Genomic DNA, 23,510 nt, shown 5'->3' with positions numbered 1-23,510 from the left:
TTTTGAATCCAAGTACCCCCTTTACCCAACAACATTTTCCTTATACAACTACAATTAAAACCATAACTATTGGTATACGATGCTATGTTAAACCCCCTTTTCGAGAATATAACATCACAAAAATATAAGAATGGGAGTGAGAGTTTCAAACGGTGCCTCCTGAACAGATTTATTTTTAACACTGTGGCCATAACATTTCAGTCAGTTTCCATGTCAATAACTTACATTCAAACACATCCCAGTTGACCTGGTACCATGTAATTTGGGTTATTAGCATCTATCAGGCTCCAAGTGTCATCATTAAACGTAACAGTAAATGTTTTTTCTTCTTCTAATTCATTTTTTCTTTTGGGGGTGCATTTTCTGAGTACCCCCTGCAGTACCTCCGCGTACCCCTAGGGGTACACGTACCCCCATTTGAGAAACACTGCAATACGGTATGGTACAGTAAGGTATGATACAGTACAGTACAGTACAGTAAGGTAAAGTACCATAAGGTACCGTCCACATTATGTTTTAATTTTATTTTGATTTAATTGTCCATAACGTTAAGTTCATGTAATAACACTGCTTGTCTACATTGTATTTCCATTACCATTTTACGTCAGTAAAATGAAAGAGAGCATTGCCTGGGACCTTGACACTTTTTACTATTATTTTTTTGGTTGGAAGCGAGCCCACACTGTTTCGAAGGAACAGTATTTCTAGTTCCAATTGTTCTCTATCTTGCTCTTGTAGCACTTTTAGAACAGCTTGGCTTGCAGCAGCGTCAGCGGCAGCTTCTTGACGTTTTACAGTAGACATGGTGGTGTGCTCCGAGTTGCCTTTCAAGATAGAAGTTGTTCTAGAGCTTGAGTCAAACAGAGAGCCTACTTCTGGCCATTCTGGCTCCTCTTCTGTAATATTTCCGTCCAAACGACTTGTGGCTCTGGAGAGAATGAAGTCAGAGATCTGTACACACAGATCTACCTTTCGTCTTGTCTCCTGCACTGGAGTTGAGACTTTGCGTAGATCTTCATAAGCACTTATGACGTCTGCGGACAAATGCTTGACTTCTTGAGAGATGTCATGAATCAATGACTCATCCACAGGCGCTGTTTGCGATAATAGCTGTTTAGCTAATTTAGCCTGTGGTTTCCATTTACCATAACTGGAGGTAAACCTGTATAGAAGAGCATTCATTTTTCCAGATTGCATTTCTTTACCCTTTTCTGTTAGGGTTTTTTGTCTTTCACTTCTTCTTAGCCCCTGAGCTTCATCTTGCCTTTTTTCCTCTTCAGCACCACTCACTTCTTCCGGTTGTGGTTGTTCATCTCCGCTGTCCCTAATACTGTCCCTAACCTGTACAGTATGATCACCTTGTTGTGACATTTTAAACAGCAATCAAATGAACTCACTTTGTAAATAACCCTTTTAAATTGTCCCAAAAGGGAAATAGTCATGAAATGAAAATAAATGAAATCTCCAGAACACTTTTTACGTAAATGAATAGATGAACTTGTTCAAATGCAAATATCCCTTAAATGTAGGCCTACTATAAATACCTTAAATCTTAATCAGACAATCTTAAATTCAACCTTTACACGTGGGCTTCAAAACACTCAATGCACTGTAGCCATTTTAAATCACTTCAAAAACTCAAATATCAATGGCAGTTAACCAGATACAGTAGCTTCAATATCAAATGAAATAGTGCTTCACTTATTTTAAACCCAAACGTTTTTAACTTGGCATGGGGGGGGGGCGCGCTTGGGTCTGGGCTGCTCCTCTGGCAGACTTGATGACGAGGCTCCGTGCAGCTGGCCTGGTGCTTTGATCTTGCCGACTGTCGTTGTACACTGCGTCGTTGAACAGTGCGAGTTTTCACTGTAACTCCCTTTAGGCACGGACAGACACAGTTTCCTTGATACTGATTTATTGGAAGGCTTGGTCTTCCAATCCACCGTGAAAACTAAAACAATAAACATATAAACAGGCACATTACAATCATATACAAACGCCATGCACAGCATGTAGATCAAACATTTTACCAAAGTAAAATACAGACAAACAAATACCTCGTTGGCTGCGTGCAACACAAAAAAGGAGTACTTGATCTTCAGGTCCTTGTGACCCATTCACTTAGTCTTCAGGTCCTTATAACCCTTAACTTTCTTGTAACTATAAACTTTCAGACAGTCTCTTGTGACAGAATGAACAGAGCACAGAGCTCCTGCACCTTGCTGCTTCTCTCTTGCTGCTTGTGGCTTGAGTGCTTAATTGCCTGATGCAAAAGTCCTGTGTAAACCCTTTGAAGTGAGGCTAGTGAGAGCAGACCAAAACGAGACACATAAACTGACTTTAGCACTTCAAAATAAAAGCATGACAACTTGACTTAAAAGACATGAAATACTGTACATAAACATGACCTTTTAACCTTCTTATGAACTTGACCTTTTAACCTTCTTAATTACTGTATGAACAAGGAAAATAACAACAATTATGAACTTTGTCATATATCAAATAATTATGAACTTGGCAACCTGTAGTGGCGACAGTTACACCTGGTGTCTGACTCAATTTACTTAAGCTACATTTAAGGTTTTCCAATCAAAGGTCTTATTGGGGATTAATTGTTATGAAAACTCAAACATAGCATTATATAACTTGGGAACCCTTCTCCATAGATACGTGGGGATTAGATGGGCTACACATTCATTGATAGTAGATAGTGGAAATGGATAGGAAATAGGGAGACAGAGACCAGGAGCAACTTATATCCACACAAAGGAATTCTTATTCACTTATAAAATCAATTAAACCCATTAGTCCGATTAACTAACTTGAGCCCTATTTTATACTTATAGCTGTATGGTGGTAGATACAATAAAAAATCAAACCCAAGTTTGAAGTGAGCGGTGGTGTGTGTGTGTGTGCGCGCGCGTGTGTGTGTGTGGCCGCGTGTATGTAGTAGCTGTTCATTTCAGGGTTGTGCTTGTGTGTGAAATCTATTCTATGTGTTCTAGATCTACTAGAGGTTCGCGGCCTTCGGCCGCTCACATCTAGAGTCCACGCCCGCTTCTTTACTAAAAAACTTTTTTTTTTTTTTTTTTTAAAGTATTTTGAAAAAAAAAAAAAAAAATTTTAAAAATAAGAAATAAATAAAATTTAAAAAAAATAATTTTACTATTGTGGCGGAACTATTGTGCCGCAGCGCACGTTTCCAGTCGGACATATTTGACCGCCGGACGCACTGGAGAGAAGTGACTGTTATGCCTCTGCTATTTCTCTGCACTCACTGTGAGTGGAGGCAGCAGCAGCAGCGCACATGCAAACACAGTGGTGTCAAATTTCACTCTCTCTCTCTCTCTCTCTCGCTTGCCCGCCCCCCCTCCCCTGTTGCCTCCTCTCTCTCGTGCTTAGCGAATGAGCGGACGGCATAGGGTTATGGGCGGTATTCCTTACCGTCCTGACGACTACCGACTACCTATGCGACGACTACCTATGCGACTACCTATGAGTTGAAGTCGATGTAAAGGGGGCGTGAACGGGCTTGGAAGTGGGATGCGGCAATAGGAGGAATGTATATATAAGATGAATTCTGTGTTCTATATTTGCGTGTGTGTGTGTGTGTGTGTGTGTGTGTGTGTGTGTGTGTGTGTGTGTGTGTGTGTGTGTGTGCGCGCGCATGCATGTACATTTCAAGGCTGCTCAACAGCACCTCTCTGGTCACCTAGCGGTACTCAGGCTACACACAAGACAGACACGCACGCATAGTAGGCCTGTCCTCTAAAAATCGACGAATCGACGCTTCGTTTGAAGCCCCGTGAATCGACGCCAATTGTTTGAGTTGAGGAGTCGAAAATATATATATTTTTATATCACCAGTTAGCCTACTACTGCGGTGCACTGGACTGGTGTCATGTACTTCCAATTGAGAGAAGTAGCAATTGGCGAACAGTTATTTATTGTCTCGCACCAGCGCAGGGGTGAAAAAGTAAGACGGAACGGCCAACCAGCCGCTCCGTTAAAACATTCGGAGCCGGGACGGTGTTCTGTTAAGAAGAGGAGCAGCAAGCGGTCAAAATCCCATATTAACAATTTGTACGCCAAACTCGTTCAGTAACGAGATACGGCCACTAGAGGTCGCTCTGCCAAAAGGAGTTGTCTCGTTCAGGAACGAGACAAAGGGTTAACTTGGTTACATGGAGCTGCATGCATCCTGTGTTGTCAGTGAAAGACGCTGGTCCATACGTCATAACGTAGCTCGCAGAGAGACAAAATGGCGCGTCTAGGCTGCATTGATTTCTATTCTATGCTGAAACATAAAAAGGGCTTTATCTATGAATAAGGTGCAAAGAACGCCAGGGAAGCAGAGATCTGATTGTTTTCAGGACGGCACTTTACCGCGATGGTCGGCCCCGGTTTGGATTTTAGTTTCGCGAGCGTTTGTAAACAAATGGATTATCTTTCTCAATCGTCAGTGGACACTCACGTGCACACTCACGAAGCTTCCGAGGCTCTTCAAAATTAAAGCGTAAGTGAACGACGGCAGCAGCAACAGCTAGAAATGTTAGAAACCTTGGCTTCCCATGTGTTAAATAACCTGCCACAGCACAAACGCATGTCCAAGTCCAAGAAGAAATGTTTGTGTTTCGCTATGTTTGCGTCCATGACATGTCCACACTGCTAGCTCTTAGCTGGAAGGCTGGAACATGTCGTGGATGAGCTGTGCCTCCGCCTGTGCATGATCAGTTTTTTCGGAATCTGTTCTCGACACTGACTCATTACTCAGCTGGTGCTCTGTGTCCCGCGACTGCGGACTGGATCCCATCGTTCATTTAAAAGAGCCGTTCAAGAGAGCCGTATCGTTCGCGAATGTCTCATCTCTACTGCGAGACGGGCAGAGTTGACTCGAGTCGACTTCAAAAATCCTGAGTCGAGGACAGCCCTAACGCATACACACATGGCCACATATAGGAGACGTGTCCACCGTCAACAAAATTGACAAAATCAACTGTAGATTTAGGCGACTAAAACTACAACTCTTCAGATGACTAAAATATGACAAAAACAAAATGGAATTTCATTCCAAACTTTTAGACTATAAACCAAATAAAAATGTGCTGTTATAATTTACACTGTCTTCCCGTTTCAGCTGAGCTGTCGCCCCATCTTCATCCCGCTGGACAAGAGGCACTTCGTCTCGCAGAGGACGGGCATCTTGTACATCTCCAAGGTGGACCTGCAGGTATGGGATGGGAGGATAATCATTTTTATCGTGATAAAAATCGTATCGTGGAGAGATAGAATCTATGGCGGGTTTTTCCACCATCATACAGTAGGAATTAGCTTTTGTTGAGCTGCAAATTTGGTCCCACTTAAACCTCTCTATACTAACGAGTAGCGGACCTGTAAAAGATCGCCAAAAAGCAGATCTACAGTACAAGCTCATAGCGCGTTTCAAGGCAATGCATTGTGAGTTTGTAGATCTGCTATTTTTGGCAAATGTTCCCCCTTGAATAAGGATGCTGGGCGTTCAACTGGTTTAAGTTTTATATCATATTTAATATTAGCATATTTAGATTTTTGCGACACTATTGTTAATCACAATTCTTTTTGGCCATTTAATTGTGACTGTTACGACCCACCGGGTCTAGGTCAGTTTGGGACGCAACAATGACAAGGTGGTGAATGTCAACACTTAAGTTTTATTATTTGTTATGCAAATTAGGTTGCTGATTTGTGCTACGGGTCAGACGGGGCTGGGCAGGCACCCAAGCAAAGAAAGAAACAAAATACAACATACTATCCCTATAGACTAAAGGGCCTATTATACGGAGACGAATTTGTAATTACCAGGTAGTTTTTACTAGTAAAACGGCCATTTTGACACACGGAGACGCGTTTTTATGACCTAATCCGACACTTTTTTGAATTCGGGTCTGAAAGTGGAAAAGTGCGTTTTCGCATCAAATACGCAGCTGTGTAATAAAGGAAATCGGCAGCGAGGGAGAGTGCGATGATGTCATAACACCCCCTCCCCTGCTCCCCCTCCCCTGCTGCATAACAGTGTCAGTCTGTCAGACTAACCGAAAATGTATTATTATTATTTGTGTTGTTGTAGGCCTAATTAAAACCCAGAAAATAGCCCAAACTGAACACATAGCGATCTATTAGCCCAAACCTCATTTGAAAAATGTCAGGAGTATATGAAAGCCTTTTAAAAATGTCTATAGCCTATTGGCTATGAAACATTTATTGGTTTATAGACAAAATAATCAATTACAACTGCCAGCAGAAGTAGGTCAGATCAATAATTAGGATTAATTACGCATGAGTCACACCTGGTAGCCTAGCTGGCCGGAGTTGCAACAGCTCTCCTCTCCGCAAAGTTAAATTAAACCATTAGGCTATGGATTGGTAACCATTCCATTCTAAGCAAACTAATGATTAATGACTATTTTGCGTTCCCCTTTTCAACTTCTCACCAACAAATACTGGATTAATTCTTCATGCACCGCATCACATCACAGAAGCAGCGGACTTCAGGTAATGAGTGCGTTATTGTAATATGCTGAGTCTTGCTGACAGACAGACAGACAGACAGACAGTGATTTATCCAGATGCTTTGCCATTAGGCTACTCACACGAGTAATGTAATGAATATGCTGACAGACAGACAGAATAAAAAGAGTCCACGAATAGGCCTGCACACTCGCTCATAATGTCAAAAAAAAAAGAAAAGAAAATCCTCCTCCTCCTCCGGCTGCGCGATCCTGCCAGCAGCGTCAGTTCTGCAAATGCTAAGGTATGGTAACATGGCTGTTGTCTTGCACGTGTGAAGGCATGCATGCAATACACCAGTCATGTTGCCAATACTTTTTAGCAACAAGCATGATGAATTCATTTTAAGAAGTACATTTTATTATTTTCTCCTGTGATCAAGGTACGTTATACCATACCCATGTGCGCCTCTGTAGTCTACTCCACTCGCTGCCTCGCTCGGGTTATGCATTTTTTCCGACTTTATATCGCCCATCCCCATAGATAATGTCCAGAAATTTGCTCCATATAGTTCCAACCTTCGTCTTCCAGGTGGCTTTTATTGGCTTTTTAAAAAACCTCTACGATTTAACTTCAGCCAACTGGCTGCACCGCGGGACTCATTGAATATGCGAACAGAGTTCAACAGACGATAATAATATGGATTTGGGAGCATAGACTAATTACAATGCATGTCTCATTAAAAACAACATAGGCTATATTTTATAGTTGAAGGGTAAATACACAGTAGCCTATATGTACGGGCATATGTACTACAGCATTTTGCATGACATGGTGCGTTTCGTGTAAACGCAGACAATACGAATCAATGAGGAGCCAATGCGAGGTGTAAAGGCGATCTCATTTTGATGACGAATCCAAAATGAGATCGGCAGCGTCTCCGTTTAATAGCAGCCTAAAGGTTAACCCCCACATCTAACTAACTAACTAATGACCCATAACGAGCAATAACCAAACAAACTACGCTATCTTAGTCTAACCAAACAAAACTACAAAGTGTGGTAACCTGCCCCTACCTGAGTGATATAACAAGTGAGTAATACTATAGCCAAAAAAAAAAACCTACTTACACTGCTTACCCTGCTCACCACAATGAACCGTGGACTTGACTGAATAGCAACCTTTACAGAAATATAGCAAAGCTATGAGGCGAGCTAAAGCTACATCTATGCTGCTGCGTTGGGCATGCTGTCACTACAATACCCTCGTAGTTTTCAGACAGACTGACAGCGGCGATGTACTGTAGGTCGTCTTCATGCTGCTTATAAAGTGGCCGGACCAGACAGACAGAGCGCTGATTGGCAGATGACGGCAGACTGACAGGAACCCTCCTCCAATCCTAGCGGCAGCAGGAATCTGCAGACAGGGACGTAGACAGGCGCGCGCACATACAACACATAACACCAGTAAGACTCCCTAATCGGGAGATAAGCGACCGTCAGGTCGCAGCGTGATTTTAGGGCAAAATGTGTAGGAGCAGTGTCCAAAAATGTGGTTCAAAAAATCGGCCTGATGGTGGCGCTATATGGGACATCCATATTGATGAGATGAGTGTAGATATACTGTGTACCGATTTGCGTGATTTTAGGGCAAAATCTGTAGGAGCAGTGTCCAAAAATGTGTTTGAAAAAATCGGCCTGATGGTGGCGCTATATGGGACAGATCCATGTTGATGACATGAGTGTAGACATAGTGTGTACCGATGTGTGATTTTAGGGCAAAATCTGTAGGAGCAGTGTCCAAAAATGTGTTTTGCAAGAATCGGCCTCATGGTGGCGCTAGAAGAGGGCCATGTGAGAAATGAGGGGTGGGGTCTCCGCGTTGCCTTGGCGGACGAATAGGTACCGGCCCCGGCTCTCCCGGACGCTCCTAGCCCGAGTTACGGCATTTTATGTGAGCTGCAGTGGAGGGGGTCCTCCACTGGGGGCGCCACCACTTTGGCATCCGTTCTGGAGCACCAGGAGTCTGTGGTCCCCGGGAATTCCCCGTGAGCAGCCCCGTTGGGGTGGTCATTTTTGCACAATTGGTCATTTTTTACATCTGGGGGTGAGCTCCGGGGGTCCTTGGAGGTTGTAGTTTGGCAGGCAAGGAGTGTGTATGCAAAATTTGGCATGGATCGGGGCAACGGTTGCGGAGATATGAGCAGGGCAATAGTGTGACGTGTGAGGTGTGACAGACAGACTGACGGACGGACGGACTGACTGACTGACTGACTCACAGTTTGTGGAGGTTTTGATAGTAAGTGCGACCTGACGGTCGCAATTATTCCAGTGGAGAAACGCAACGTTTGGATTTTATAAGAATGCGACAGTAATGGATTGGATAACACTTTTCCCAGTAGAACCATCAGAAGTCCCCCCTCACTTGTCGACAGCAAAGGTAACCAGTAAGACTCCCTAATCGGGAGATAAGCGACCGTCAGGTGACATGTATACACAAAGAGGGCTGTAAGTGCCATTGGTTCCTGGGTGTAGGGGGACGTGTAGACATAGTGTGTACCGATTTGTGTGATTTTAGGGCAAAATCTGTAGGAGCAATGTCCAAAAATGTGTTTTGCAAGAATCGGCCTCATGGTGGCGCTAGAAGAGGGGCATGTGTGAGCTGCAGTGGAGGGGGTCCTCCACTGGGGGCGCCACCACTTTTGCATCCGTTCTGGAGCACCAGGAGTCGGTGGTCCCCGGGAATTCCCATGAGCAGGCCCGTTGGGATGGTCATTTGGTAATTTTTGCACATTTGGTCATTTTTTACATCTGGGGGTCCCCCAGGGACCTGGGGGTCCCTGGAGCTCCGGGGGTCCTTGGAGGTTGTAGTTTGGCAGGCAAGGAGCGTGTGTGCAAAATTTGGCATGGATCGGGGCAACGGTTGCGGAGATATGAGCAGGGCAAGAGTGTGACGTGTGAGGTGTGACAGACAGAGGGACTGACACTACTTACAGTTTGTAGAGGTTTTGATAGTAAGTGCGACCTGACGGTCGCAATAATCACAGCATCAGCTTTTATTGCAAAGGGCTACTATAGAGTATTGGTTTTCAAAGTGGGGTCCGGGAACCCCCAAGGGTCCTTGAGGGGTTCTCGGCAAAATGATAGGAACCAAATGGACCCTTGGGTATGTGCAACAGTCTGGGGAGTGTACAAATGGAACCAAATGGACCCTAATGGACCCTTGGGTATGTGTAACTCAGGGGAGTGTACAAATGGAACCAAATGGACCCTAATGGGTCCATTTGGTTCCATTTAAACTTAAGACAAGAGCCTGATCCATGTCAAACTGGGGGTCCTTGACATTGATTTTTAGAACTACTGCAGTAGAGCCATAAGATAACAAGTAGACATGATGTGTGCCAGACTTCAAATGTTGCACTTACTTTATACTGCTGTTGTTACTATTGTAAAGTGGATCTCTTTGAAATGATCTTATTGACTGAATAACAGCAGGCTCTTTTACTAGTTTTATTTGGTGATCTGATCTGTGGCATTGCTGAGGATTGATCTGATCTGTGGCATTGGTGAGGATGTATTTTAGTTTTTCAGTGTTATTATAGCAGCTTTGCAAAGTACAATTATTGCACTGTACTGAAGCCTGAAGGGCCAGGCCTTTTGTGTTTGTTTTATATTTCTCCACCTGACCAACTATAACTGCTAAAGTGAAGCTCTTAGACATGGGTGTGTGAGAAAGATTTTCAAACCATGTCAGTAGGCTTTGTAGTTTACATTAATTATTTTTTTGTATCTACATGTCTGTGTCTATTTAGAATGAACACAACAATGACATGATACTAAAATGATTTGTTATCCATCTTTCTTTACAATGTTCTGTTATTCCTTGGTCTTTTATGAGATATCCATTATTTGAAGGTCAGCAATGCTACTTTATAGATTATAGCTTCTTAATTGAATGGAAAATTAATGTTTCATTAAATGTATGTATCAGATCACACCGTATCGCATCGAATCCAATCGAATCGCATAAAATTCCACAAAATCGAAATCGTATCGAAATTGCACCGAATCGAATCATATCGAATCGTTCTGTATGTAAGATGTATCGTCTCTGAATCGAATCGTAGCCCATGTATCGGATACGTATCGAATCGCCTTGTAAGGGATGGATACACACCCCTAGATCCCCACTCTAATGTCTACTAGTTTTTATAATGCTGCATTCACACCGAGAGAAGCCAAGCTAATGGTTGTTAAAATTTAGGTTCTTGCAGGCGAACAAACAGGATGTGACTCTGCAGTATTGCAGTGATAGATGTATTGATTGCAGGGACAGATTAACCCCTGTGGCCGGGCCGATAAAGTGTTATCCAATCCATTACTGTCGCATTCTTATAAAATCCAAACGTTGCGTTTCTCCACTGGAATAATTGCGACCGTAAGGTCGCAGTTACTATCAAAACCTCCACAAACTGTGAGTCCGTCCGTCCGGGCCGATAACTTTTTCTCTAGGCGGTCTCTCGCTCGGTCTCAGCTAAACTAAAAAATTGTCCCGCTCCGCTCATATGCTCTGTATAGCCTATATATTTTTGGGGGGATAAAAAAATAAATAAAACAAGTATGGCCTACTTTTGCGAATATACTTAGTCACATTTTAACATCACACATATCGTAGGACAATATATTGTGATACCCCTAGGGAGGGTTAATATTTTTTCTTTCATCTCTTGAGGAGGGTCATTGAATTTATTTACAGTCAGATGGAGGGTCATAGCATTTTACAGTACAGTATGTCAGTATGTCAGGTCACATACAACCACAAACCTCACTAACGCCGTGAACCAGAGCTAGCATCTAGCTTGCGACAAGGACTGATGATAGCCGTAGGTTGCTGTGTTTTTAGTTAGCATCTGGCTAGTGACAGTGCTAATGTCTTACCGGCACAGTAACATCAGCCAGTGAGATATGTTTACACACACAGCATTGTGGGTAATGTAGTTTGCTGTGATTTCGAGCCCTCTGCGTTGTTAGAATTAATGACAACAGTTACATGCTTTATTTTTGCAGCTTTGTTTGCATTGTGTATTCCATGAATATATTGATTGTAAAATAACAAGAATAGACAAACACGAGTTGTAAACAAAGTGTGGTTCCTGTCAAGCTCTTTCTGAGGGCTGAAGACATTTTAAAAATATCAGAACAGTAATACCAAACCCCAACTAAAATGTGAATTATGAAAAAAAAAAAAAAAAATCAGTTAACTTTACTTTCATTTGGTCCATTTGTACTTTCTACTCTACATATCAGAGGCAAATATCAAGTTTCTTTCTTTCTTTCTTTCTTTAGGTGTGAAGATGGGCTACCGCATCCACTCAATGCTGTGTCTGTATCTTTTGTTCTACACTGGAGGTAAATATGAGGGAGCTCCTTGTATTATCCTTATTCCTAGTCCAGCTTCGCCGTTTCCACTTTTAATTTAGGATGGGGGCGTGATAGTGGAAGATGTTGGCCATCAGGCAAGCTCTGACTGGCCAGAGGCACTTTGAGTGACAGTTCACCCCAAATATGATTTACTATTCTGTCCCTGTCGGTACGTAACTCGAGTGGTGCTGAGTCGGCTCAAGCAACCTTGGCAACATTCGACACGGCGACTCACTCGTTTTAGCTTGTTTGGCACTGTCTCACATGGATCAAGTTGCTTGAGATGGCACGCCTCCGTCGCAGTTGTTGGAATAGTAATGGCGGTGTCCATGTTTTCTTAGTCTTGTATTTAGCCAATGAGAACGCACGGAGGGCAGCGCTTGCCAGAATGCTGCTACGATTCACTATTACGTGAAGGCTAGCCCCAATCAAGGGGTTTCCTGTATGCCAGTGTTGCCTTCTATGAAGTCGCTTGTAAATATTGGTGGTTGCAGCTTGTGTTTTCTTTATTTTTTTTAGCAATGGAGGTCATTATGTAAACAAATTAAACATTTTTGCACTTAACTAACTAGTTTTTGATTCTTGGTGACACACCACATGAATGTCTTATGTTTTTATTTTGTCTTATCTTCTCAGGGAAGTGTATAAAAGTAGTAACTTCTGTTGGAAAGGTTGCTGTTCTGCCATGTGATGTTGGTGCCATGGATCCTGCCCATACTTTTATGTGGTGTAAGGGTGAATGTGACCTCAATCAGTATGTGTATATGCAGAGGAACAAGGAAGAAGATGTTGAAGCCGAGCTTAATGCCTACAGGTAGGGTGGGCTAAAACTACAAAAATTTAAAATGGTTACAGCAGGTGAGTTGTTACCCACTCCTTAGCGGATTCCAACTTCATGGCCACTGTCCTGCTGTCTATATCAACCAACACCTTTTGTGGGGTCTGATGAGCGATTAGTTAGAGAGTTCGATTAGTCTTTCGCCCCTATTATATACTCAGGTCGGACGACCAATTTGCACATCAGAATTCCATCAGAGTTTCCTCTGGCTTTGCCATTACCAGCCATAGTTCACCATATTTCACCATATGGGTCCTAACACGCGGAGTGGCCAAGATCCCACCTGGGGGGGCCCGTGCTGTCCTTAACTTTCATTGCGGCACAGGATTTCGAACGAGCCCTCCCAATTCACTCACCTGGTCCCTGTTTCAAGACGGGTCTGGTGGGTAGCTGAACACGTCGCCAACCCCTTCGCCCGCTGTACACGCTTTGTTCAATCAATCAATCAAAGTTTATTTGTATAGCACAGTTTCATACAGCAAGTGCAGTTCAAAGTGCTTCACAGAGGAGGTTTAAAATTAGGTTAAAACCCCCAACAAATAGTATAGAAACAATAAGAAAACAATTTAACAGTAGATAAGCAATGAAAGATACAACGTTACACATTGGTAAGAAAAAAAAACAAGCAGCAAATCAAGTAAAAGCAATGCTAAAAAGGTATGTTTTAAGATTTCTTTTAAAAACCTCAACTGATTCAGTGACCCTTAAAGTTTCCGGTAGGCTGTTCCAGAGGTTCGGACCATAAAAACTAAAAGCCGCTTTCCCATTCTTTCCCATTTTTGCGGAATCCTCTGGAAGGGTTAAAAGACCAGTGCCAGCGGATCTGAGGGGCCTGTTTGGAACGTACCATTTAGTCATTGCAGACATGTAGGCTGGGGCATTTTCATGAAGTGATTTAAAAACCAATAAAAGGATCTTAAAATCTATTCTAAAACTAATAGGCAGCCAGTGAAGGGACTTTAAAATGGGTGTGATGTGTGCTCTCCGCCTGGTCTTTGTTAAAACGCGTGCAGCTGCATTCTGTACAAGCTGCAGGCGATACAAATCTTTCTTGGGGAGACCAGACAGGAGAGCATTGCAATAGTCAAGCCTACTGGAAATAAAACAATGCATCAATCTTTCTGTGTCTGCTTGGGATAAAAACGGTTTAACTTTGGAAATGTTTCTCAAATGATAAAAGGATGATTTAGTGACGTTTCTAATGTGGGCTTGCATATTTAATTCTGAGTCAAATATGACCCCAAGATTTCTGACCTGATGTTTGATGTTTGTTGTGACTGGCTGTAGTAGGGGTGAGATTTTATCTCTGAGTTCCTTGCTTCCGATGACTAATATTTCTGTTTTGTCTTTGTTTAATTGAAGGAAATTGTCTGCCATCCAGTTGTTAATATCAGAGATGCAGTTAACAAGGGTGCTGATGGGATTGAAGTTATCTGGGGATACGGAGATATATAGTTGGGTGTCATCTGCATAGCTATGGAAATCTATATTGTTCCAGAAACAAAATCTATAAATCTTTAAAACGCAGTGGAGTGATACAGTGGAGTGAGCAGACCAGCTTATGCATACCAGGCGGAATGGGCAGAAAATGCCCCTTTTTTATTTGGGGTGAAGGGGTGTTATTTTCAAGATACAGTTACTTTTGATGTCGAAAGTCTTGTTGCGACCGTAGGTCGCACTTTACTATCAAAACCACCACAAAGTGTCCGTCAGTCCGTCAGTCCCTCCGTCTGTCTGTCACACCTCACACGTCACACTTTTTCCCTGCTTATATCTCCGCAACCGTTGCCCCGATCCATGCCAAATTTTGCACACACGTTCCTTGGCTGCCAAACTACAACCTCCAAGGACCCCCGGAGCTCCAGGGACCAGGGGGACCCCCAGATGTAAAAAATGACCAAATGCGCAAACATGACCAAATGACCACCCCAACGGGGCTGCTCACGGGGAATTCCCGGGGACCACGACTCCTGGTGCTCCAGAACGGATGCAAAAGTGGTGGCGCCCCCAGTGGAGGACCCCCTACACTGCAGCTCACATAAAATGCCGTAACTCCGGCTAGGAGCGACCGGGACAGCCGGGGCCGGTACCTATTTGTCCGCCTTGCCGGCGCGGAGACCCCACCCCTCATTTCTCACATGGCCCTCTTCTAGCGCCACCATGAGGCCGATTCTTGCAAAACACATTTTTGGACACTGCTCCTACAATTTTCGCCCTAAAATCACGCAAATCGGAGCGCCACCTCCAGGCCGATTTTTAAAAACACATTTTTGGACACTGCTCCTACAGATTTTGCCCTAAAATCACGAAAATCACTACACAGTATGTCTACACTCATGTCATCAACATGGATCAGGAAGATTTTGGCAAAACACATCTTTGCCCTATTTGTGGAGATAAGTGACCTACGGTCGCTTATCTCCCGATTAGGGAGCCTTACTGGTATTGATAGTGTTAATCATGTCCTAAATGGGTGTGTTCAAATAATTGAACGTGATGATTATCCCCCCTCCCTACTACAGGGGAAGAACCTTCATAAACCAGGATGCAGTGCCGAAAGGCAATTTGTCTCTCACATTCTCGAGCGTGACAACATCTGATGATGGAAACTATACGTGCTTTGTTCCGAAGCTCAAGAAGCTCAAGAAGCAATTCAACATTCAACTAATCGTTAATGGTAAGGCAATACATTTTTGTTTGGAGAAATTATCAAGAAAGATGGGCTACAGTAGTTGCGACCGTAGGTCGCACTTTACTATCAAAACCACCACAAAGTGTAAGTAACTCCGTCCCTCCGTCTGTCTGTCAGTCTGTCTGTCACACCTCACACGTCACACTTTTTCCCTGCTTATATCTCCGCAACCGTTGCCCCGATCCATGCCAAATTTTGCACACACGTTCCTTGGCTGCCAAACTACAACCTCCAAGGACCCCCGGAGCTCACCCCCAGATGTAAAAAATGACCAAATGCGCAAACATGACCAAATGACCACCCCAACGGGGCTGCTCACGGGGAATTCCCGGGGACCCCTACACTGCAGCTCACATAAAATGCCGTAACTCCGGCTAGGAGCGACCGGGACAGCCGGGGCCGGTACCTATTCGTCCGCCTTGCCGGCGCGGAGACCCCACCCCTCATTTCTCACATGGCCCTCTTCTAGCGCCACCATGAGGCCCATTCTTGCAAAACACATTTTTGGACACTGCTCCTACAATTTTCGCCCTAAAATCACGCAAATCGGTACACAGTATGTCTACACTCATCCCATCAACATGAATCTGTCCCATATAGCGCCACCTCCAGGCCGATTTTTAAAAACACATTTTTGGACACTGCTCCTACAGATTTTGCCCTAAAATCACGAAAATCACTACACAGTATGTCTACACTCATGTCATCAACATGGATCAGGAAGATTTTGGCAAAACACATTTTTGCCCTATTTGTGGAGATAAGTGACCTACGGTCGCTTATCTCCCGATTAGGGAGCCTTACTGGTATACACACTCACACACAACGCCACACGTAATTATGGCTACAAGCTGCGCTAAAGTTATAAAGCCATGTCCACTCAGCAGAAAGCTTTTAATGAGTGGAGGAGCACTTTGGATATCATATCTTATTTATCAGCTATAATGAATAGATTGTTTATATTATACACGTTTATTTTATACTTTATTCAAAAACAAGCAGATCTACAAGCTGACAATGCATCACATCATAGCCTGTTTTGAGCTTATAGAACATATTGATGAATCCTGAAAATGTATTAAACACACATTTTCTCTCATGGTGGTCCCTGGCAGAAAATGTTCATAGATTGGGGCCTGAAGCCAAATTCATATCAATGTCAGGGTCTTTACACCCCCACACCCCCTACACCCACCATGCACCACAACACCTCCCACCCATTCCCACCCTCCTTCCATACTAAGTAGATGTTACCGTTAAAAACTCATGAGTTCCTCTTCTTGTCTCTTCCCACAGATCATGAATCAACTAAGGTGTGTTAATGTGATATATTGTGTGTGTGTGTGTGTGTGTGTGTGTGTGTGTGTGTGTGTGTGTGTGTGTGCGTGTGTGTGTGTGTGTGTGTGTGTGGGTGGGTGGGCTGGGGGTCGGAGCTAGACCAGATCAGAGATACTATTCAGTAGCCAACTGGCCCAGGTTTATCCCGTCAGGAACCTTGGAAGGCAGGCCTAATCCCCAACATCAGTGTCTGAACTCATTCATTCTCTTGTGATTAAACGGATGCAATCACGGGCATTGATATAGAGTTGGTCCTCCTTTTGCTATCATAACATCTTCCACTAGGGCTTTTCACTAGTTGCTGCTGCATTTAGCCACATAAGCATTAGGGCTGTTAGCTAGTTCATGGTGCTACTGTACATTTTTGAGCTGTCTGTCTCTCTGCTTAACAGGCACCCAATGACCGGTCCCCAATACACAACAGTCATGAAGTCACAAGTGAGTGCATAGATTAAAAAACGTTGCGCAATGTCTTCTTTCTTTTAGCTTTTATAGTAACTTGCTGTATATGGGAACATGCCAAGCAAAATTATTACTACTTTGACTACTGCTACTACTGCAAATAATACTAATAATATTTCTTATGCTATTGCTGCTATTATTACCACTTTTACAAATCTGTACTAACATTCTTTTTGAGTGTGAGAGTATATTTGCTGCTTCATTGCCTTCTGATCTTTCCCTACTTTGCTGCCCAGAAACAAAGGAATTAAAGTAAGTTATTTCTGCCTGAACTGCATGCATTATGGAGCAGGTGCTCCTCCACTGATCACTTCTTTGGCTGTGGGTGCTTAGCTGTAGTCAACACCAGTGCTGGACCGTAACAAAGTACATTTGCTTAGATAGATATTTCCCTTTCTAATATATTGGGGGTATTTTAACGTCTAAACAGGCTTTTGTGACTTTTGCTCAAAATAGCGTGCTGGTGTTCGCTACAAAGCGATTGGCAGGCGGAAATTCTGAAAATGTATGTTTACAAAAATGAATGATGCTTTGCGGCGGTATCAGGATGGGATTGGCTACTTTGGATGCTTTTTATTTATTAAGCTAAGCCTGAATTATCACCTGATCGTCACGAGGGGCTGCAGCAACAACACAACACATAATATAGCAACCTATATAATGCCAGGACATTATATAAAAACCTATTATATTATATAGCATTTGTAAAATACCCAGCATAGCAGCTTGCCTTCATTACCCTCCACCTATGTTTGTGAGCATCCCAGACAGTTTTTAAGTTTGTTGATTCAGTATTTAGATGTTTGATATTCATTTTATCAGACACGCCCGCTTCCTATACAAAGCCATTGTGACTTCAAACTACATTTTAGCCATGATGGATTCACTGAAAACCTTAGTTCCTTTTTTATCAAAGATATATGATACATACAAAATATTCAAAATATTCAGTCAATCAAACAGCACAAACAATAGACAATAAATACAGGACATACAAAAAGAAAAAAGTTACATAAAAACAAAACAAACGACAACTTAAAAACTGTCTGGTGTGCTGCTCACTCCACTGTATCACTCCACTGCATTTTAAAGATTTATAGATTTTGTTTCTGGAACGTGTCTGGAATGTACTTTTGAATACTTAAATATTTTTAAAGTCTACTCCACTATGTAAAAGAATATGGGAATCTATATAACCTCTCCACATCCCTCCTCTTCGTCATTCTATCTGTAATCTTTTCTCCAGCTAAGGATTTCCCCAGGTGGGCGTGGGTAATTATTGCAGTCGTCATTGTCGTCGTCGGACCTGGCAGAGTTTAATGAGAAGGGAGAGCAATGTTTTCAGTTGCAGCGCCATCTAGCCAAGCCCTGTAACTGACTGTCTGCAAGGCCAACAGATCAACTGATGACGCCGTGGCACTAGTGCTACACACAGCTCTCTCTCATTTTAAAATTCCTCTGTGTGTACCAGGGTTTCCGCTAGGCATTTTTGGGGCCGGCCACGTTGGCCGGCAGGATTATATTTTACCGGCCAATCAATTAATTTATCGGCCATATTATAATGAACGTCACATACGTGTTTGCAGATGAGATACTGTATGTGCGTGTGCATGGTGCACCCAACTGATAATTATAGCGCTGGGCTCCTCTTTATTACAGATGCAATTGCAATATGTTCCTGAGTTAACGAAATAATAGCCTAACTATCTACTTATGTAGGCCTAGATCGCTTGCCAAAAAAGAAGTGAATAGGTTAAAGTGGATGCAACTCAAGCGAACCGTTTGCGTGCCCTGCCACACAGTGTCCTACAAATTAATAAGTTAATATATGATTTTGGCTTCACGTCTCATTATGCAAACATACAACCTTTGTTTTGTTTTTTTAATGTTATGTTATGATGGCGCAAGGAGGAAGGTTGACTTGCCTCTGTTAGTCTGTTGCTTTGACCACCGTACAGTGGCATCACATCCATGCGATCAGAAAGTCATTTGCGTGCTTTTATAATCCATGTGATTCCACAGAGTTCGGGTCCCTTTTTTATTATCGTCTACTGGGTCCAGCTTGGTCTAGATTACCTCGGAAGAACCCCAGTTCTGTTCGGATCATAACACTAAACCCACGCTGTATAGCGCTGATTTGGACAAGCTGCTGGAATTGTCAGTGGTGAAACGTGATGTGTGCTTCTCCGTATGGCCGTCCTGCGTATCTAAAATAGCAGACATACAAGCTCACAGCGCCGCGCGTTGCTGACTTGTTGTGAGCTTGAAGCTCTGATATTTTCAATGCACGTAACCATCGTACGACGAATATAGACTGATCTAATGCGCACAGCGCAGCATTTAGCAGCAGCAGCGGTGAGCTCCGCTGTCGTCAGACTCACAGAACATGATACAAATTAAAAATTATGATAGGTTTTAATGGTTGTAGCTTTACTGCTTTAGACAAATAATTATGTGAATAATAAGATTAAATGATAAAATAGCCTAAGAGGCATTTTCCCAGCCGGCCACAGTGGCCGGTGGACTTTATAATTACCGGCCAATTAAACATTTAACCGGCCAATGGCCGGTAAATACCGGCTAACGGAATCTCTGGTGTGTACATCTCAGAGGACTCGACCTGGAGCCTCAATACCTCAAATCTGGTCAAAAAGGGCCAGAAACGCCTCTTCTTTCTGAGGTAACTAAAACGCAGTGGACTTCCACAGAACCCGCTCACCAACTTTTACCATTCCTGACTTATGCTTGCATGCAGGATTCGGTCCCCTTCCAAACGGACCATGGTCCGGTTCTCTGGTGTCAACGGAGGCGAACTTTATAGAGGACCAAACATAGGTCTGATCAGCCTACAGTACATTCTGCATTGTTCATTGAAAAACAATATGGGGAAAAAAGAATAACACTACTCGTGAAGCAATTGTAACTTCGGCTACAAGAGACTACACTCATCAATCTTTATGTTTTGAAGTTGTGAAGCTGAATTAATAATTAGTTCTAAAAGCATGAATTTCTTACAGGAATCACTATTGATATCACCCGACTGCTGATATTTCTTCATGAGCTGCAGTAGGCTACACATTAATAATTGTCTCATCTCTTCTCCCTGTAAGCACGCGCTGCAGTGTCTTGTAAGCTACATGGAAACTGGTGACCCATCGTGTGCGGTGACTCCAGGGGTCGCTCTCCGAACACAGTGATCATTGTTTGTTTTGACACAAATACTGTCACAAATAAAATTAAGGACACCATCTTGTGTGTAACACGGGAGTAGAAGGAGGCGCGCTGCGCGCATAACTTCCATCCAAACGACCACAACACAGAAATGTCAAACTTGGCTTTTCTTTCGAGGCATTGAGATTTTTGCTCTCTTTTCACTCTTGCTGTTCCCCTGAGGACAGGCGTGCATGAGTCAAACTTTTCACATTGTTGTTGGGACGGCAGTAAGATGTCCATAGTCATCGTGTGCGGTGTGCAAAAAACTGATTTGCAAGCTTTCCTTACAACACTGTAGCACGGCTGTTATGTTTCAGGGCTAAATGAATCCTGTGGTTAAACAGATCTGCAAACAAAAGAGATGGTTCAGTGTCTTCATATCTGTGCACGTTTCCGCTGTTTTTCAGAGACCGCTACAAGAGAGGCATTGAACCCATATTTCAATATTGTTACTGTGGTACCCGGCCCCGCTTGGGACCCGTAACGCATGCTCTAGTATATAACCTATACAGTAGCCTATAGTACTGCATATTGAGCAATCAAATACAACTTGTTTGTCCAATTCTCAGATCAATATTGCAATTTCCCAGAATTGCATCTTTCTAGTTTTAAACCGTTACTCTTTGTACAGCACCAGCGACCAATGCTGTCCAGTAATCCCCATGCTGTACACAGAGTGTTCATCTTGGTGTTATGCTATGATTTCTCAAATCATTTGAATTAATTAATGTGAAGCTACAGTATAGCCTCAACGATCAATGCTGTATGCCCTGCCATTGATCATTCCAACAGGTCAGACTAAAAAGGTCCTTTGTCCATCAGACTTTAAGGCTTAATCAGGAGTTTGGCCAAGGATAGGCTAGGCGGTGGACATTGCTCTTGTCTGTACAGTATATCTTTATGTATGTAACCCTGTGTTATCCTATGTGTTATGTCAAATGTGTGTATATGTTAGTTTGTTTGAGGTACCAGTAAGATTGGGACCGGAGCGCTTGTTTTACTTCAACTTATGTCCCTGGAAGAAGTCAATGGCATTGAGGAGCTGCTCAGTGTTGGAGCATTTGACTGCATTGGTCCCATGTCTCATTGTTCCTCCATTGTTCCCAATAGTCCCATGCCGGTGAATGCTAACCTGGTGAATACTACTATGCCTAAACCTAACCCCAATCCTAATCTCAGTAAAACTACTGTATGCCTAAACCTAACCCTAACCTTAGTATAGTTCCCCGAAGGAGGCAGTGCTTGCTCCACCTTGTGCCCAAAAACAAGTGCTGGTCTCAATTTTACTGAACCTCAAACAAACTGTGATATACCGTAAATCACCAATTAGTAGCCTGGGCGTTTATTTCGCAAAATGGGGTCGGACCCCGGGCGGATATATGAGACCCGGCAGCAGTTTGCCACCGGGCGATTAATTGGTGATTTACGGTATATATGTTTTGCATACTTGGCTGCTGTGTCGCAAGACAAAGTTCAGTGAAAACTGACAATAAAGTGCTGTATCATATATCATTTAGACACTTCGCTTTTTACGAAATTCAGCAGTATGGTAGAGGACTATGCCAAACGGCTAAAACACGAAGCTCGCAACAATTGACCAAAGGGTGGCGCTGTATGAAGCCTTTGAAAGTGCAAACTTTGAACAGGTATAGCTCATGCTCTGTTTGAGATACAGCCATGAAACCCGTATACATGCGTCTCCTCATGCCGAACAACTTTTACACTCTGACTTTTGACCTCTGACGTTTAGTTCTCCTACCATTTTGAATTATACGAAAAACAGTATGAATCTATCTCCTCGTTGACACGTTCATTGCTTTTGGCTCCACCGATTAGTGTAAAACTTTGTATGCACACTTCCCAGAGGCCAAGAAAAAACCTGTGCCCTGCATTTTTCACATCTGCCTTTTATAGCGCCACCAGAAGGCCGACTTGCAGTATGTAAAACATATTCTTCCATATTACTCCTTCAGATTTTATCAGAAAATCACACAAATCAGTACACAATATCTCTACAGTGATGTAACCATGACGGATTTGTCCAATATCATATTCTATCTAATTGGCAGGGAATTGGCAAGGTTTGCAGGATTGCTCCTTTTTGAACAAAATGTTTCAAATCATGAACGCAGCCTGCTATGTGTGTGAAATTTTGCACACACATTCCCACTAGGCGAAGGAACAGATGCCACTCTCTCACATTGGCCTGTTATAGCTCCACCAGAGGGTCAACTTTTGAGCAAAACACATTTTTGAAACAAAATGCCTCAAATCCCGCATGCAGCGTCCGATTGCCGTGAAAGGCCCAAGAACACGTGGCACCCTTTTCACTTTGGCCTATTATAGAGCCACCTCTCTGGCTTGGCCACTTAATCGCTGCTTGCAGCTATATTTGTACGTGTGTGTGTGTGTGTGTGTGTGTGTGTGTGTGTGTGTGTGTGTGTGTGTGTGTGTGTGTGTGTGGTCTTTGCAACTCACATTATTCTGAATGATCTTTCATTTTGATGAATACACATTTAAGAGTTTTATTTAATTTAATTATTGTATATATTAAAAGGTTCTGAATAACAATGGGTTTTGTATTGTTTAAACAACCGTAAGAAAAGGCTATTTGCAAAAGGAAAATGTTTTTAAATAATTTTTGATAAGTAAATACATTTGTTCAAGTTTAAACTGTTTAAGTTTAGAATATCATGTGGGTCAAAGAACTTACCCTTAAACCTGGGGTAAGTTGAGCCACATGACCCTTTTAAAAATATATTTATGGCCCTTTGTCTTATAAGCTTACTCATAATTTCGAATGATCGAAGACATCCTGAAATATGTCTAGATGTTTTGATTTGACTTCCTGGCAATCTCACCCCATTCTCCCCTAAATATATACAATATGTATTACTATTTAAACAAAAACGGATCACTCCAGATACCCAATCAAACGTTTGACAGGCATACCAAAAGACTAGTATTTCTGGAACACCTCTATGAATCAATGTCATTGATAACTTAACATGATTAACTATCAATGCATAAATCAGTGCTCTGCTTTCTTTTAACCCCAAAC

The 23,510-nt window shown here is 42.8% G+C and overlaps 1 protein-coding gene across 2 annotated transcripts in view; it reads left to right on the top strand.

Moving 5' to 3' along the window:
• Nucleotides 1–22,173, top strand: part of LOC308298794 (butyrophilin subfamily 1 member A1-like) — a 38,225-nt gene extending 16,052 nt beyond the window's left edge. Inside the window, exons 2-8 of one of the 2 annotated variants that reach the window (XM_080742470.1) lie at nt 5,138–5,230; nt 11,832–11,894; nt 12,543–12,720; nt 15,267–15,421; nt 16,733–16,749; nt 17,167–17,212; nt 20,347–22,173. In XM_080742470.1, the coding sequence (XP_080598596.1) occupies nt 11,840–11,894; nt 12,543–12,720; nt 15,267–15,421; nt 16,733–16,749; nt 17,167–17,212; nt 20,347–20,387 (492 nt within the window). In that variant the 5' untranslated portion in view covers nt 5,138–5,230; nt 11,832–11,839 and the 3' untranslated portion in view covers nt 20,388–22,173. Of the gene's footprint in view, nt 1–5,137; nt 5,231–11,831; nt 11,895–12,542; nt 12,721–15,266; nt 15,422–16,732; nt 16,750–17,166; nt 17,213–18,482 lie in introns of both variants that reach the window. The other variant, XM_080742469.1, reaches the window with a different exon arrangement.
• Nucleotides 22,174–23,510: the final 1,337 nt, after the last annotated feature.

The sequence above is a fragment of the Nannobrachium achirus genome, assembly GCF_963921795.1.
Source record: "Nannobrachium achirus genome assembly, chromosome: 15".
NCBI classification, from domain to species: Eukaryota; Metazoa; Chordata; class Actinopteri; order Myctophiformes; family Myctophidae; genus Nannobrachium; species Nannobrachium achirus.
This window is presented reverse-complemented; position numbering and strand designations above follow the sequence as displayed.